Source organism: Rattus norvegicus, chromosome 3 (assembly GCF_021556685.1).
Source record: "Rattus norvegicus strain SHRSP/BbbUtx chromosome 3, alternate assembly SHRSP_T2T, whole genome shotgun sequence".
Taxonomy (NCBI): domain Eukaryota; kingdom Metazoa; phylum Chordata; class Mammalia; order Rodentia; family Muridae; genus Rattus; species Rattus norvegicus.
Genome location: NC_141536.1, coordinates 54,297,049 through 54,314,668, shown reverse-complemented (window position 1 = coordinate 54,314,668; position 17,620 = coordinate 54,297,049). Strand labels below are relative to the sequence as shown.

At 44.6% G+C, this 17,620-nt stretch overlaps 1 protein-coding gene across 7 annotated transcripts in view; it reads right to left on the bottom strand.

The window, feature by feature from the left end:
- The window catches only part of Myo3b (myosin IIIB), a 406,405-nt gene that overhangs the window by 140,733 nt on the left and 248,052 nt on the right, over positions 1-17,620 (bottom strand). For all 7 annotated transcript variants that reach the window (NM_001393777.1, XM_087653545.1, XM_087653546.1 and 4 more), the window contains 2 exon segments: positions 8,528-8,733; positions 11,246-11,323. In NM_001393777.1, coding sequence (NP_001380706.1) covers positions 8,528-8,733; positions 11,246-11,323 — 284 coding nt within the window.

Below are 17,620 nucleotides of genomic sequence, written 5' to 3'. Positions count from 1 at the left end.
TGGGGCCCACATGTAATAGGATGCCCTGATGCTGCTTGTATTTTAATGCTAAATACTGACTCAAGAACTGGTTGCCCCAGATAAGCAGATCCTCACGTACACCAAATGATGCTATGTAAAGCTTGCTCCTCTCTGATTTAACTGGTCAATTAAAGGCTAGAGTCTGTGATTGGACAATAGAGGAAGAAAGGTGGGGCTTGAAGATGGAGTGGGGGAATACAGGGAGGTAGAAAGATCGAGGAAAGAGGGAAGGGCATGCATGGGTGGGGGTGGAGCGGAGGTCACCATGAGAAGAGATAGATCATGAGCACGTGAGCAGGAAAAACATTAGAAACAACCAATTTATAACTATAGAGTCCAGCTTTACACCCTCTGTGTGAGCTCACAGAAACTGTCTGAGATTGTAGGATCCGATCAGCCCTATGTCCAGAAGGTCCCACTCACGAAAACACGGAGATGGAAATCGATGCAATAAGCAAGAGGTTTAATGATCCAGTACACTGGGGTGACCCTGTACTCGGGGCAGAGGCGACCCTGAAGAACAAAGGTCCACACCCTTTATACTGTTTCAGGGTATACGCTTTAGGTTACAGCATGAGTTGGTTATTTCTCATTGGTGGCGCCTATTACTTTTTTAATTCATTGGTGGCCACCTATTGTCCTTTGAATTCATTGGAGGCCCTTGGTGGGGTAATATCTTTGGCATGCTATTAACTGCTGAGCCATCTCTCCAGCCCCAGTATATGATTCATTTTCCAAGTTAACATCCTGGGTTGTCAACAAAAAGTTTGTCCTTGAAAAACGTTTTAGAGGGCCCAAGATGTAAATAGATGAGGATAAACTTTCCGTGTGGTTAGGGGTACAGCACTGTCAAAATAAAGAGTAATACACACTTGGTCTTTTAGCCTATGGTTTCCCGTCTTTCCTTCAGTGGAGTCCCTAACACTACGGTTCAAGTGGGGTTGGCCTCATCCAGGCACTCGACCCCACAGTTCTTCCTTGTCTTAGAGACTGGTCCAAGGGTATGTATGTGATCCTTACTGTTACAGTCTGTTTACTGTATAAGAAGTAATTCTCAGAGACAAAGCCAATCAAAGGGCTAGGCCGGTGGCTTGGTATGACTGCTCGATGCCCTGCGTCTGACGCTGTGCTGGATTTCATAAGCCAATCTATTAATCTTTTTTACTTTTTACAGCTCATTGGCATTTGGGCCACTTATTACTGAGAGATCCATGACTCACGTCAGAGGAGCAGGAAGCCTGCCTGCCAGCACTGCTTTCCATAAGATGTATTCATTCTCTGCAGGAAGCTCCAAGCGGCTCCTCTTATCTGCAAGTAAGATGACAGGCAGGAAGACAAGAGAAGAGGCTACAGCGGAAGCCACAGCAGTCTCCTGTGCCTTGTAGAGCTTGTTCTATTTGAGTTCCCATAAAAACCTCAGCACATATACAGCAGAGGACTCCCCAGGTTTGGGTTCAGTCAGAGAAGATGCACCTAACCCTCAAGAGACTGGAGGCCCCAGAAAGTTTAGAGATCTGGTGAGGTGGGTGGGGTGTGGACATCCTTGTGGAGACACAAGGGGTGGGGAGGTATGGGATGTGGAACTGTCTAGGGGTGGACTGAGAAGGGAATGAAATCAACTGTAAAAATAAATTCAAAACAAAACAAAATAACTCTCTTTGAGCCAGGCTTTTGATGCTATATGCCTTTAATCCCAGCACTTGGGAGGCAGAGGCAGGCAGGTCTCTGAGTTTGAGGCCAGCCTGCTCAACAGAGTGTGGGACAGCCAGGGATATATAGAGAAACCTTGTCTGGAAACCAAAACTAAAACTAAAACCTCTCTCTGTTACAGAGCAAAAGGAAGGCAAGGTGAGGTTTTTATTTTTCAGACTTCACAGATATTTCTAAAGCAGCTAACCTGAGCCTCGATACGGTACAGTACAGTGCTGGCCGTGCCTCGCAGGCGGTTAGGGTTGAAAGGAGAGACAGGTGACCCGTGTATCAAGGACTTTCAATAAAGCATGCCTGGGGGACTTCTAACCCGGTCTGGGTTACATGGAGTACCGCAGAGAAGAGAACGTGGCTCAAGGTCCTAAAGAATAGGCTTGCCCAAGTGACTGAGGGCTCAGCGAAGTGAACAAAGGCACCAAAGAATGGAACCAAAGAAGAGTGTGTTAGTGTTTTGAGGACTCCTGACTCCTTTGGTTTGGACTGGGGCTTGGTCTGAGAGGTGAAGGATAGAAGAGGTAGCTGGAAAAGCAGAGTAGCAAAGCAGGAAGACCCCCACCCCATTCACCAAGCAGTGGGGCCCAAACTTCCCCAGTGGTGCCTGGATGGTCCTGTTAGTGGAGGAGGCAAAATGCTTCCATGGGAATTTTAGATAAACCCCATGCTGGCACCTCAGAGAGTGAAATGGGCAAAAGTCCATTCAGGATGCTGTGGTAGAAGGACAGACAGGAGTTCAATAAATAAAGAAATAATAAAGAAATCGAATTCATTCAAAAAGGCCTCTGAAATGAAACTGAATTCAGGATCCCAAAAAATCCTAACATGTATGGTCCAATCATACTTAACAAAATGTAAAGATAAATCAGGGGAAGAATGGAAGCCAATGGCCACACCCGAAACAATGACTCAAGACCCCTACCTCACATATACACATACACACACATACATACACATACACACACACATACACATACACATACACACACACACATACACACACATACACATACACACACACAGACACACATACACACACACACACACACACACACACACACACACACACACACACACACACCACAGTATTATAAGGTGGATCATCACAGGTATGAAATAGGAGAGCTCAAATTATATAACAATTAAGAAAAAGAAACAGGAAGAAATCTCTGTGACCTTGGATTATGTGGTTGTTTAACTGGGACACTGAGACACAAAACAACAAAAGAAAACGCAGGTCTTCATCCAAATCAAAAATAATATGGGCCAGAGGAACCTATCAAGAAAGTGAGAAGACGGGCTGGAGAGATGGCTCGGTGGTTAAGAGCGCTGACTGCTCTTCCAAAGGTCCTGAGTTCAAATCCCAGCAACCACATGGTGGCTCATAACCATCTGTAATGAGATCTGATGCCCTTCCCTCTTCTGGTGCGTCTGAAGACAGCTACAGTGTACTTATAATAAATAAATAAATAAATAAATAAATAAATAAATAAATAAATAAATAAATATTAAAAAAAAGAAAGAAAGTGAGAAGACATTGGGTATAGTGGCAGATGCCTTTAACACCACTGCTTGGACAGAGGCAGGTGAGATCTCTGTGAGTTCAAGATGGTCTAGATAGCAAGTCCCAGGCCAGCCAAGGCTTCATGGTAAAACCCTGTCTCAAAAAGAAATAGGAGGAGCAGGAGGCAAAAGAAGGGGAGAAGAAATTAGAAAGAAGAGGAGGATAAATTAGAGAACGAAAGAAAATATTTGTTAATCACATATCTTACATCACCCATATGTTAATTGTATATGTCGGAGGGCATGGATGAGAGGGAGGTATGGGGAGCAGTTGGGGGTAGAGCCTTGGGCTCAAAGACATGTGGTCTGAGGCTTCCCCTCCCCAGACTTTTTTTTTTGCAGAATGCTGCATAATTCAGCCTTTGGATTCCAGCAAAGCCTGGGAGAATCAGTTCCACTGGACCTGAAAGTGAAAAATTTATCCAAATTGGTCTGAAATCTCTATGTGCAAATTTTTGGGGAACCATGCTCTTGCCCCTCCCCTCCTTCACTGAAACACAACTTCAGCAGATGAGCATGTCCACATAAGAGATTCAGGAACTGCCTAGCCCTGTCCCCGCCCCCTCCTTCTCATCCATGCGAGGTCTTGGTGGTTGGTGATGGTGATGGTGCTGGCAACAGTGGTGGTGAGGGCACAGCCTGCTCAGTTTAAATTACCTGCCATGGCTGCTTAGCTGTACCCCAGTGGCTGCCACCTTGACTATAGGATAAATAAGATTCACTGCCAGGCTGATTAAGGGCAGCCACACGACTACCAGCCATCTCTGTTATGGGAAACTCTTAGCTTCACTGCCACCTTAACTAAAGGGAGCCAAAGTCATTCAGTAACTTGCTGACATCCAAATCTAACTTCTCTGTCTTTTTAAGCTTTAGCTGTTTGGACAAACTAAACTATACATAAAACTACAATTGTCTATAATGATGCCATACAGTCAGTTCAGCAAAGTTGCCAGTTTCTCTATGAACTGCATCTATGGTTAAAATTTTTATTTTAACACTAGAAGATCTTCAATTAAAAAAAATCCTGACTTTTTGAGGCTCAGATCTAACAAGACTAGACTTTATTACCCACTGAATATGTTTTCAAGGTTACACCTTCAAAGAGTTATTAGAAACTCTTTGAAAAGTTTGTCTATTCCAATAAACTTTAGATAGATAAATGGTCCCCAGGCCTTTCAGAGACCTGCTTAATGTGGCATTTAAGATGCTTAAACTTCTCATGGCAGACAGAGACTCCCAAATCCTAGCAGTGACTTCACCAAGGTCCCAAAAAGATATGGGCACAACAACAAAGGACTTCCTCTAGACTATGGTATGCTAACCACTGAACAAGACTTGCCCGCTGCCAAGACTTGCCCAAACTGTAGACAAACAGGACACTGAACATGCCAGAAGGTTAGTCTTCCAAGTTCCTCCTCCATAGGAAGGGCTATCAGATTTGCTGGGCCAGTCAGCAAAGACTGATCCTACCCTGGGACCTGTGTCCCCAACGCAGCTGTGGAGACAACAGGAACCTGGGACAACTAAGGAGTGGACTTTGGACTAGTCTCTGTCATTTTAATTGATATATAGACATTTAGATAATAATTTATCCTTCTCAGGGGGGTTGTGGACTTGTTTGAGGGTCTAGGAAATTGTTTTAAGTTGGTAAATGCAGCTATGAAGGTTGGAGTATGTGAAAAACTTAAATGGTGATAGAAAGGTGATTTTAAGGTATCTAAAAGAAGTGAGAAATGTTTCTGATTTCTTCCACTCACTGTGCTCCTGTTGTATTGAGACCTCAAAGTTCCAAGCTTTAACATTTAACAGTGGTAATACTAACATATCTAAAATTTATCTCTTTTTGTAAACTTAAAACAATTCTTATAAGTTTCAGGGCATCGACTCGAATCCACCTCTCACAGGTCAAATGGCCTCCAGATAAGTACAGTCAATCAACAGCCTGTTCCCCTCTCTACCTGACTTTCCCTGGTTCTGGAACTCCCTTCCACCCCCCATCTAACTACGAAGGCCGTGGGCCTCAAAGTCCCAAATGTCCACCCAGCATACATACCTGTTCCACCATCCTGCCACGTTCAGGTGTTTCCTGCAACCAGAAGAGCTCTGAAGTGTCTACCTACAGATGCTCCCCCAAAGTCTCACAAGCTGCTTCAACTGGGTCTTTGACCCTAGCCCCAGATAGTCCTGCAGGGCTTGAACAGAAGCCTGCTGTTCTTCCCAAACCTGGCCAACATTCCAGCTTCTACCCCCTTCCCTCTGTCTCCCACCCCATGGCAGCTTCCCTGGCCTCCCTCCTTAGGACCAGTAAACCCACCCACCCAAGAGCGGCTTCCCAACAAACCTGCCTTTATAATCTGGCTTGAATTGAGTCATTTCACCAGCAGAGAGTAACTTATCACAAATAGCCAATAAGCACACGGAGAGACGCTTTGTATCACGAGACGCTTTGTATCACGGGACACTGTAGAAACGCAAGTGAAATTACTAGGGGAGACCACTTCCCACTCAGTAGAATGGCTAAAGTGAAAAGATCAACCACAGTAAGCATTGATGAAGACACAGAGAAAAAAGCTGGAATCTTCAGAATATTCCTTATGGGAATGTGTCAGTTGGTTAGCAGGTTCTTCTTACAGCTATGAGTGTTGTTACTTTTTATGGATGGGTGTTTTGCTTGCATGGATGTCTGTGCATCACAGGCTTGCCTGGTGCTCGTGCAGGTTGGAGGAGGGTGCCCGATCCTCTGGGACTGGAGTTATAGATGGTTGTGCTCCACTATTTAGGTGCTGGGAATTAACCTCAGCCCTATGGAAAGATAGAAAGCAAGTTTCCTTGCGCTCTGTGGGTACGCGCGCGCGCGCGTGCGTGCGAGGGTGCATGCGTGCGTGGGTGTGTGCACGCGTGCGTTCAGGTCTCCTGCACAGATGTGACTGGGAGCAAGCTTGTGTGGGATCCTGCGTAGCCTGTTGCCAGGCAGATGAGAACATCTTTTACTGTGTTTGGTTACCTGCCAAGTATGCCTAAAAGGAGGCTTGAACTCGGGTCTTTTTATTAGATCGCTCAAGTTTCTAGAGTAAATAGGTATTTGTTGGCACACGCTCAACACACGCAGGCCAATGTGTCCACCCAGGGCAGGCCTTCTTAGGCAACTTGCTCCAGAGCCTCCTGACCAGGAAACATGAAGCTGCACCTCGGTGTTCTGTGATGCCCTCAACTGCCTGGCTTCCAGGGAGTCTCAGTACCCACGCAGCACTGCCACGTGGCCCCTCAGTGTCTACCCGAGAACAGATAAAGATGCTCAACTCACTCAGCTCCATCGATGAGCTCCTCAAAGGCCCTTGACTGGAGGAGAAGATGAAGCTCTCCCAAGGCACTGTGCCAGAAAATTCAAAAAGGACACAGAGGGGAAACAGGCTTGGCTGAGTCTACAGATTTGAGTGATGGCGGGGAGGAGGGATTACGGATGAAGGACACACACCGTAATCAGAAGAAACAGGACCTTTCAGGGTTCAGACTTGAAGATCAGAAAACAGGAAGAGCTGGAGAGCAACATTAAGGAAACATTACCTTTTATTTACCTCTGTTTGATAAACCTCTCGCCTCTGCTCCCTGCCTTTGATTGTTTTGTCTGCCCATTTCCTGCTAAGAGTTGACAAAATAGCATTCCTGAGTGGGAAGATAAGGAGCGCCTATTTGCTGACTGACATCAGGGGATGCTGCTGGCTCATCCATTTCCTTGTTTAGTTGTTCAAAAGGCTCCAAATACCAATTAACTCGCTGGCTCGGAAATCTTTGATACCCTCAGATTTTCTGACATTTTGAAACTCTTGTTGGCTTTCTGATCGTGAACAAAGAGGTGCCAGTCTGCTTAGCATTTGACCTGTTTTCTTAAATGTTTTTATGTATTCAACGTTTTGTGCCTAATTATAGTTACACTCGTGAGCTAAAATTACCTTTGCTCCCTCTCATACAGCTCCAAAGTTAGGATTGAAGAAGAAAAAGGCCAAGAGATACAGTTAAAATATTTTTTCTATCTTGTTTTAAGTTTAGAAGTTCTACTGCAAGCATTTTTTCCCCTTAACCTTTTCATGGAACTTAGCAGAGTTTGGAAGATTCGATGAAGCAACCTACCATACACACACACACACACACACACATACACACACACACACACACACACACACACATATAATATTCAGGATATATATATATAACACATATTATATATAGCATATATTAATTATATATGTTTGGGATATATAGATATAATATTATATATTCAAGGTTATTTTTCTATATATATTTTACTTCCATATTTATATAATGTATATATATTCTGCTATATATCAGAATGGGAGTAAAAGGACAATTCAGGTGAGACAGATTTTAGAAGATTCTCTTACTTCACTCTGTGCATCCTTTGTGTTTCTCAAAGGTGAGTTCTGTTGTTATCGCAGTTAGTTAGTTTTTCTTCAGTGGAAGTCCTACCTGTGACTATGTGACACCTAAGGTGCCTTGAACCAGCTGTGGACAGAAGAGCAAGCTAACATCTTTAGATAAGGCAGATTCTGGGTTTAGAAACCCCCACCCCTTTGCGATTTATGTGTCATAATAAACACAAGCTGAATGCATTGGATTGGGGAGATTAAAAAACGTAAAGAGGGAAGCTAGCCTGCTGAGGTGCAAATCCTGGCTGTCCCATTTCTAACATGGGATCTTGGAAAAGTCACATTACTTCTGTGTCCTAAGATCTTCGCCTTTCAAGCAGAGAAGAGTAAGGCTGGCTCACTGCCGTCCTATAGATAAATGAGACCGCACTTTTAAGGATAGTACCTAACATGCCCTGGATTCTCCTAACACCGTAGGCTCTGGGAGAGTACTGATTACCTCCTGTAACAGTATACTGCACCAGACCCTCGGAGTGGAAAGAGTGCTAGGGCACATTCAAGTTCTCCAGAGCACAGCTTGCTTCTGTTTCCACAGTGGGATATCCAGAAAATTTGCGACTGAAGAATTTATAATATAAAATATTTATGAACATTTTTTAAAAATGTGATCAGATGTCAGCCCGGCCTATTCTTGAACTGTCTGCAGTAACATTTAAACAGGCAGCCGATATTGATAGCAATTGCATGTTTAGAGGGAAGTTCTGGGTGGGGTCTTGTGAGAAAAATCAGTCTTCCAGGGACAGGGACAGACAGGGTGAAGCTTATGTACAATGTGCACAGCCAAAGACACTGACCGTCTTACAAACTCTTCGAAAAGGATGCGATGGGAGTAGCCCTGCCTGCGGATGCTGACAGTCTCCAGGATCCCTGTGGAGCGAAGCTGGGCCAAGACTCTGTCTTGGGAGAATTGCAGGGCCTTGCGGTCGTCATTAGGCTTAATGCAACGGACGAAATGGGGCTGTCCAACCACCATTTTGGAGAGCAGATCCATCAGAGAATACTAGCAGGGAGAGAACAAGCATGAAGTGAGAAACAAGGTACCAGTCCCAGGGGCCTGCTGAGCAGCAGGGGGCTTCTGAAGCACTAGAGATTGTTGAGAAAGAACATGAAAGCAGTAACAGGGGGCGGCAAGGTAAGTTCACTTCACAAGGTTGAAATCACTCTTTAAACATTCAGGTGCTGAAGTAGTATCTCTACAGGACAGAAACCCCTTATGAACATGTTCTAGGTTATCCTGGAATCCCCTCTACTATCCAAAGGGATGACATACTATAATAACCAGCATGGGGTCATACTGCTTTATTCGCCTGAGAACCACCAGAAAGGTCACAACAAATCATACTGATAACATTGGTAATAAGGATGAGGGAGGGAGAGGGAGAAAAGGAAAGGAAGAGGAGGAGGAGGAAAAAGAGGAAGAGGAGGGGTAAAGAGGAGGAGGACTAGGAGGAGGACTAGGAAGAAGAGAGGAGGAGGACTAGGAAGAAGAGAGGAGGAGAAAACAAAGAGGAAAAGGAATAGGGAAAGATTATTAGAGGAAAGGATTATGATGGTCAACTATTACATCCCTTACAGAGAAGAAGAAACACATGAACAACAAGAAGGGTTCTTGTGGGACAGGGGTGTGTCCCTCAGGGTTGTCCATTATTAGAGTTCTCAGAGGCAGTTATAAACCACACAGAAAACAAGTTTCAATTTGCTGAAGCCACTCCTCGTAATGATCAGAAGTTATCTAACAGACCAAAGTATCTTGTTTTACTGCTCTAGCATTTGGAGACCAGTATTTTGAAGATACCGAACTGGTTGGCATGGTCATACTTCTCAAAACTATAAGCTAGAGACTTGTCCTCTGATAGGGATGCTGAGAATATTGAGGATGACATCACAACCATAGAGCCTCCAAGTCTCAAGGGGAAACACACACACACATGAAGGGACACATGCATGTGTACACATGCACCAACATATACTAGGAGGACAAGAACATGGTTGGTAAAGAGGACTAGACTAGGCTGAGGAGGATAAGGAAGAAAGGAAATCACAAATATCCAAGAGACATGCTGAGAGCTGCTTGCCAGAGACACTGTAAGGCACAAATGGCAGCATTTGTGGAGTCCTGGACTTCAAGGTCTGAGGCCCCCCCACCACTCATACTGTGAGCCCAGTTCACTCTGTCTATGAAACTCCGCCATCTTTGCTGGACTCTGATAGCTTTCTATTAAGAAACCTTCTTCTATCTCTGCTGCAGATTCCCAAGTCCTACTCTTTAGCTGGCCTTGTCTTTCAGCCCATGGTCCAGCTCCCCTAGCTCAAACCATACCGTCAAATACTTTTCTATGCCAACCCTGTCTTGCCATCTCATTCTCCATCCATGAGATCAGCTCCTGCTTTCTCCTAACAACAGCACCTCTACCATGAAACTACCCAAACTCTCTCTCCCAGGGCACATCATCTCTGAGGGGTCTCCAAATGCTGTTTCATAAGGATTAGTGCCAATTGGTGGAATGGCCCATGTGCCTTCTCTTTATCATACAAGTATTTATAGAACACTTCTATGTGTACTGTTCTTACACAATGGGAACATTTCTCTAGACAGAAACCGGGGTGGCAGAAATGAGAGCAATGCGACTCAGGCAAGTGGGTCGGTCAAACCCGTGAAAATAAAGCCAGTGCTTTTCTCAGTGTCCAAACTTGAAAGTACTTCCTAAACTTTATTAATTGCTATTGCTCGGTGGGAAAGTATTTCCCATCGCTTTTAAGCCAAGAAGCTGCTCCAAGACTCCCAGCACAGTCAACAAAATGGGCTGTGTGTGTGGTATTCTTTATCTGCAGCCTCCTCCTTTCTCCTAATCTTTCTTCCCTGTTTTCTGAAAGAAGGACTCACTGTGGAGGTCTGGCTGGACCCACTGTGGAGGTCTGGTTGGACTCACTGTGGAGGGCTGGCTGGACTCACTATGGAGGGCTGGCTGGCCTGGAACTTGGTATGTAGATTTGGTTACCCATCTTTTTCTTAACTGGTATTTGTGTCTGGCCCTAGTTCTGTGGACTCTGTCATCATCTGAACCTCACATGGTGTGCTGGCTTGAATGCAACTGTTTCCCATGGCTCACCTATTTGAATGCTTGGGCATTAGGGAGTGTCACTACTTGACAGGGATTAGGAGGTGTGGCCTTTTGGAGTAGGTGTGGTCTTGTTGGAGGAAGTGTGTCACACAGGGTGGGCTTTGGGATTTCAAATGCTCAAGCCAGGCCCAGTGTCTTTCTTTTCTTGCTGCCTGCTGTTTCAGATATAGAACTCACAGCTATTTTCCAGCACCATGTCTGCCTCCTTGCCACCATGTTTTCTGCGTTGATGAAAATGGACTAAATTATAAGCAAGCTCCAATGAAATGTTTTCCTTTATGAGTTGCCATGGCCATGGTGTCTGTTCACAGCAATAGTACATTGAGTAAGACATATGGGAAGGTTAGGCTTCTGGAAACAGGTAGAACACAGAAAAGGTAGCCTTCGTACCCGGAAGTAAGAAGCCATGGTTTGTCTCTTCATGTTGGTGGTTTCTTCTGGATGTCGAATCACCTCCAGGGTGTCTACCTGGAGCCAGAGAAAGAGGGAGGTGGTTTGAGGGTATGGACAGTTCATTCATTTTTCAAAACCCGAAGGTCTATTTAGTCAATAACCTCAGGAAATGAAGTATTTAGGACATTACTAGGTATACTATGAGGAGAATTATGAAAGATATTTAGAAAAAAGAGGAGTCAGGGGAGGAGTCAGGGGAGGAGTCAGGGGAGGAGTCAGGGGAGGAGAAAGAGGAGGAGTCAGGGGAGGAGAAGGGGGAGGAGGAGAAGGGGGAGGAGGAGAAGGGGGAGGAGGGAAAGGAGGAGGAGAGACTTACAACATTCCAGGAAACTGGACAAAGGCCTGTGAAGCTGTTCCATTTTAAAGTCATTTGTCATTCTGATAAAAACATGAGGAAGAAGCTACTTTTGGGCTGAGGGGTTTATTTTGACATCTGGTTTTGATGACTCTAAGTCCTCAAAAGCTTTAGGTAGTTGGGCATAGTGATGCATATTCATAAACAAACTCTCAGGATCCGGAGGCAGGGGGATGATGAGTTAGAGGCTAGCCAGGGCTACCTAGGGAGACAGAGCCTTAAGACAATGAAAAGAGCCTCCTAGAGCCTCCTGTACAGCTGGCGGGTGTGACTGGGTGGAGAAGCACCAGGCTGTGCGGCTTTGCCTTTCCTGGGCTGCACTTTGGGTGGTAGCGGTTCACCCACAGGCTGCTCAGTGAGGGTCCGCCTGCCGATGGATTTTTTTTTCCCTATTTAAAAAAAAAAAAAAGGAAAGGAAAGGAAAGATGTGTTTTGAAGGAAGGCTGAGCTTAAACACATGAAGAAAAGGAAAAGAATGACATTGACCTCCCCACTCCCATCCACTGGCAAAGAGAGAGCCCACCCTCCGACAGAAGGCTCTCCACTACAGAGCCCCGTCTTGTGCCAGTGAAGAGAGGGCTCAGGCCTGGTAAGAGTTGGGGCAAACTAACCAGGTCCAAAGGGAAGACCCTAGCTAGGGTCAACCTTTGACTCAATGGTCAATTTGGAGAATTTTCTTCAACACTTAATCTTAATTTTTTCCTTCATTCTTTACCTCATCTACACAACTGTAGATTTCTCCACCTCTGCCATTTACTCATCACTCCTCTCCCAGTCCATGTAATGGGGATACAGAGCCTCATTTGACTGTGTATTTTCTGGCTTTTGTTTTATCCTTTCTAGAAAATGTCTCTTTTCTACTGCTACAGGTAAGGCACATTTTCTCTATCATCATCTACCTATTTATTATCTGTCATCTATCTATCTATCTATCTATCTATCTATCTATCTATCTACCTACCTACCGACCTACCTACTTATTTATCATCTACCTACTTATCTGTCACCTATCACCTGTCAATCTAGCATCTATCCACCTATTATCTATCATCAATCTATCATCTACCATCATCACTATTATCTGTCTGTCCATCTGTCTGTCTGTCTGTCTGTCTGTCTATCTATCTATCTATCTATCTATCTATCTATCTATCTATCTATCTATCTATCCATCTATCTATCTATCTATCCAAGATGTCTTTTCTCTTGGCATGAGTGCCTTTTTGGACCTAGTGTTAAGCTTTATGCCTAGGTATTCTGGTAACAGTTCAGAATGGGTGGGCTTAAGCAATCCAATCGTCTCATCTCAGCCTCCTGACCAATAGGGTCTACCTGCCATCTGGTGCAACATTGTTTAAAGAAATAATACTATTTTGAAGTTCACTAAAACCAATCAACTACAGCAAAATGGAAAACTACAGAGTAAAACACCAACTCATATTCAAAAGCTCTAAGGTTGCTCTGGGCAGGAGGGGGTTCCGAGTGAGTACAAACCTATCTGACCACCCAACATCTGGATTTCCACAAAGTTGCAGAGTGAAAGTCTGTTCTTCATTACCCACGCTGTGGGAATGCTATCACCTGTCTGTAGTCCACTGCCTACATCCTTGGTGCTACAGTTTACCAAGAAGTGAAAAGCGCCCCCACTGGGATCATCTCCACTTTAAGAACTTCAATAACGTAAGTGAGCAGGAGCTGTGTGAGCTCTCTTTCTGCTGACATGGCTATCCTGTGTGATTCCTTGTGTGTGGTGCTAGCTCAGAGTCCTCATGTGTAACGTACCTCCTTGGGTCACAGACTCTGGTCCCCTACTACTGAGCAGACTTCCATACTCTTGTAGACCCCATCACAGAATCTTAGATGGCTGCCAAAACTCAAAGCAAATACCAAGTGTACATGATACATGGGCTCACTCTCCCCAGGCTGTCACAGAATTGTCAAAATGACACTCTGGTGCAAGGACAGTTTTTATTCCACTATCATATGGAAAAGTTAACGCTCATAGACTTTTAGATAAGTGGTCCAGTCACGCAGCCAGTGTATGCGGTGCCTAGGGCTGAAACCAGATCCGTTCTCTGAGCCTTCCTTCTTGTCTCTCTGCACAGCTCTCTGTGTGCTTTCATATATCTTACGAAATGGAAGAAGTCTGAAAGTATGGCATAATCACAAAGATTTGCCTCATCCGTCAACCGGATTTACTCTCCCATAAAGACGGGGACTCTAAACAATCCTACCAACCAGCCAGAGCTCGGCAGTAAAGGAGAAGCTGAAGAATTTTCTCCTCGTCTGCGTAAGTGCCCACCATCTGCATCCTAAAACCTCAGAAGTGCCTCTAATCATCTTCCTGACAAGGCTCTCTGTCAGGAACTTTTCCTATCAAGTGATGGATATAGGCAGCTCTTAGGGAGAAAAGGCCCTATAGCACCCCACTGCCCCTCTCAGAAGGCTCTGTGGCCTGCCTCTGTAATAGCCTATGCAAACTAGTGCATCCAGGGTTAAAGGATGCACACACACACACACACACACACACACACACACACACACACACACCCCACATCTGTTCAAACAGCAGAAGCAGGAAAGCCTCTCTAGCCTTTTGTTTTTCTTCTATGAACCATTTCATAAAGCCTGGACAAGTCACTCCCTCTGACATCCCTACCCCCTTGAAGGTATGCAGATGCCTTAGCTTACATTACAAGGAAGGAGGCTGCACAAGCCACCAAGAAGGATCTGAACTAACAAGGCTTGCTACATTTTGTCCTCTGAGTATCTCTGCCTGGCCGATTAGACACAGTTTCCTTGTGCTGCTGGTTCCTCATTTCCCATGGCCCAAGTCTGTCCAGGAGCTTTGTGATAGGTAACAAGCACACAGTAATCTTTTTACATCCTACCAAGTCCAGCTTCATCCAGGGCCCTGTGTCCCCTCAGATGAAGCAGACCTCAAATGATAACTTTTCCGTCTTGCTTTGCTTTTTGAGGAAGTCTTACTAGCACAGGCCGGTCTTGAATGCAAACTGGCCCTGTGTGTGGCTTTGGGGCTAGGGTGACAGTTCAGGGCTGGTTACAGGTGTGGGCCCCGTGCTTGTCTGTGTGGTGTTGCTTGTTTTATTATTACTGTTGTTGTTTGTAAATCTGAATGCCTTACTCAGAACTTTCAGCTCATCAGCTTTCAAAGAACAAGCAAATTCCAGTCCTGTGTACTGATCGAGTATATGCTTTTAAATGTAGACCACACACTGGACAGCACGCCTCTCAGGTGGGCAGCACTGGACAATACTGTATGGAGCAGGGAGGGAGATAGCACCAGGCTGGACTGTAAGTTTGAAGGGCAGAGCACAGGTCTCAGCAGGACTCCGAAATTTAGAAATCAAGTGTAAGAAAGAAAAGAGATCTGGACAACAGGGAATCTTTTTGTGTTATGATCTCATTTAGAATTTTGTGGAAACCAATAACTACAAAAAGAAAAAAGAAAAGAAACCCCCAAACACAGAGATACTACAAACCATCATAATGTGCAGATTCCAGGTTGTCGAGTCGCCTGCCTGCTAAAATTTATCTGAAGCCACATGTCGACCACCAATGCTTTTTCCTGGTCATTCACAGAATGTGTATAATAGGAAAACAGGAGTTCGCTGGTGCCCAACTTTCTGATTAGAGTCAGAGTCACAGCCAGCCCTTCTGGGTCAGCTCTCCTACCACACACACGGGTCTACTCTCAAGGTCTACTGAAATGCTTCTGGTTTTGCATTTACATGTGCATTATAGGTAAGTTTTCAGTCTTGGGGGCCCCCAAGTGTAATGTTGAAGTGCTGTATAGTGTTTCTAAACACAAGAAGAGGGTGATGAACCCCGGGCAGGTGTGTGCTAACAAGCGTCCCTCAGGAATTACAGTGAAATTGTGACTTTAGTGGCACGAATGCTCTGAGTGAAATATGATTTTTATAAAAACACTGTACAGGATCAATTGTAAGCTGTGCGTGTCTGCATGTGTATGTGAGCGTGTGTGTGCCTGTGAGCGTGTGTGTGTGTGCCCACTGTCTGTGAGTGTGCCCATTGTCTGTGAGTGTGTCTACTGTCTGTGAGTGTGTCTACTGTCTGTGAGTGTGCCCACTGTCTGTGAGTGTGCCCACTGTCTGTGAGTGTGTCTACTGTCTGTGAGTGTGTCTACTGTCTGTGAGTGTGTCTACTGTCTGTGAGTGTGTCTACTGTCTGTGAGTGTGTCTACTGTCTGTGAGTGTGCCCACTGTCTGTGAGTGTGTCTACTGTCTGTGAGTGTATTTATGAGAGAGAGAGAGAGAGAGAGAGAGAGAGAGAGAGAGAGAGTGTGTGTGTGAGAGAGAGAGACTAGGTCTCTCTTCAAACAAAATCATGTAAACTGAGGGTTAGGTTGGCTCTGACCAGACTCTTGCTCGAACCTAACCATGCGTTACCCTCTGGGGGCAGTGATTCAGCACTGCTGTTTGCAGTGACATTATCATACATACAAAATTACAGATCATGTTTTGTTTTGTTTTTACAAATAATGAGAATCAGCTGCAGTTAACATAAGCCACATTCTTATGCAAGATCAAGAAATTCTTAGGCACATTTACTCTCTTATACCACATCTCTCTCATGGGCCCATATAGCCATGGTAAATAGTTCTGATATCTTGCCACAAAGAAACAACATTAGGGGATTCAAATAGGTCATAGTAGCAACATGGGCATAAAAGTTATTGTTAGATAAAATCTTTAGAGTCCTGCTATGTGCAAGTAACTCTTTTATTCTCAAGAAAGTATGAGTATATGCATTTGTATCAGCTCTGGGGTAATAGTCAATGGAATTATATGTGATCAAATTTGTTTTATTTTATTAAGTAAGTTAATATGTTGTATAAATAAAAAGTAAGAAAATTCAGAGGTGGGAACTACTTATTACCCTCACCATTAAGGTAATTGGGTTTCAGTTAGGGTATGGTTTTATTCTCGTCCTTGAAGGATGCACTGAAGAGATACCTGAAGTCGTGGGCTTCGTCAGACTCCTTTTCCTATGCACACATTTGTATGAGGAAGTTTAATTTGTGAGTGAGGCACAGTAAGAGACGAGCAACAATAACACAGTTATCATCTCTAAATGGTACTGGACTAACGGTCTTAGGAAGCTTATGGTTTTCCCCCCATATAAAAATTGCCAGCATCTCATGTTTGAAAGACAACATCAGGTATAAAAAAGAGCACTGTGTTGTCACAGGTAACCCAACAACTGAGATGGCTACTAGAGGACTAGCGGGTGGATAGACTCACAACATGGATTCACCTCGTGAAAGGATGATTCTTATCTCGTCAGAGCCCAGAGAGAGAGAGAGAGAGAGAGAGAGAGAGAGAGAGAGCATGAGTTCGTGCTGTCCTTAGGCAAGAGCACATGCAAAACTTACCAGTTACTTTTTTGCCTGACTTTTTATTTAATACTTTTGAATTTGAATCATGATTGACCGCTGGTGGCTAAAGCCACAGAAAACCAAACCACAGACAAATGGGGAATGCTGTCTCCACTGCAGACGTCAGTCAGGTGCTCCTTGCGGTCCTGTTTAAGCATCAGTTAGGAGGGCCAAACAGCTGGATACTACTTTATGGTTGGATATTTATGAAGCCTTCTAACATGGCTACCTCATAACTCATTTTTAGAGGACAGGAGATGGTTTGGTAGGGTTTTGTTGTTGTTGTTTTGTTTGTTTTTGCTTTTTTCTCCTTGCTGATAGTGTCTGGCCTCACCTTCTGCAAGGTGGCGTTCGTCTCACAGGAAATCGACTCTGTGCAGACGTCATCATCCTCTACAGTAGGTATTTTTTTTTCTGACTATCAGGATTGTAAGGATTCCATGATTCAAATTGCTTAAACTTCCCCTTGTTCCCCAAACACCGCAGGCCACTTTTGCAGCCTACACGGGCAGTGGCAGAGGGAGAGAAGCCTGTGGCT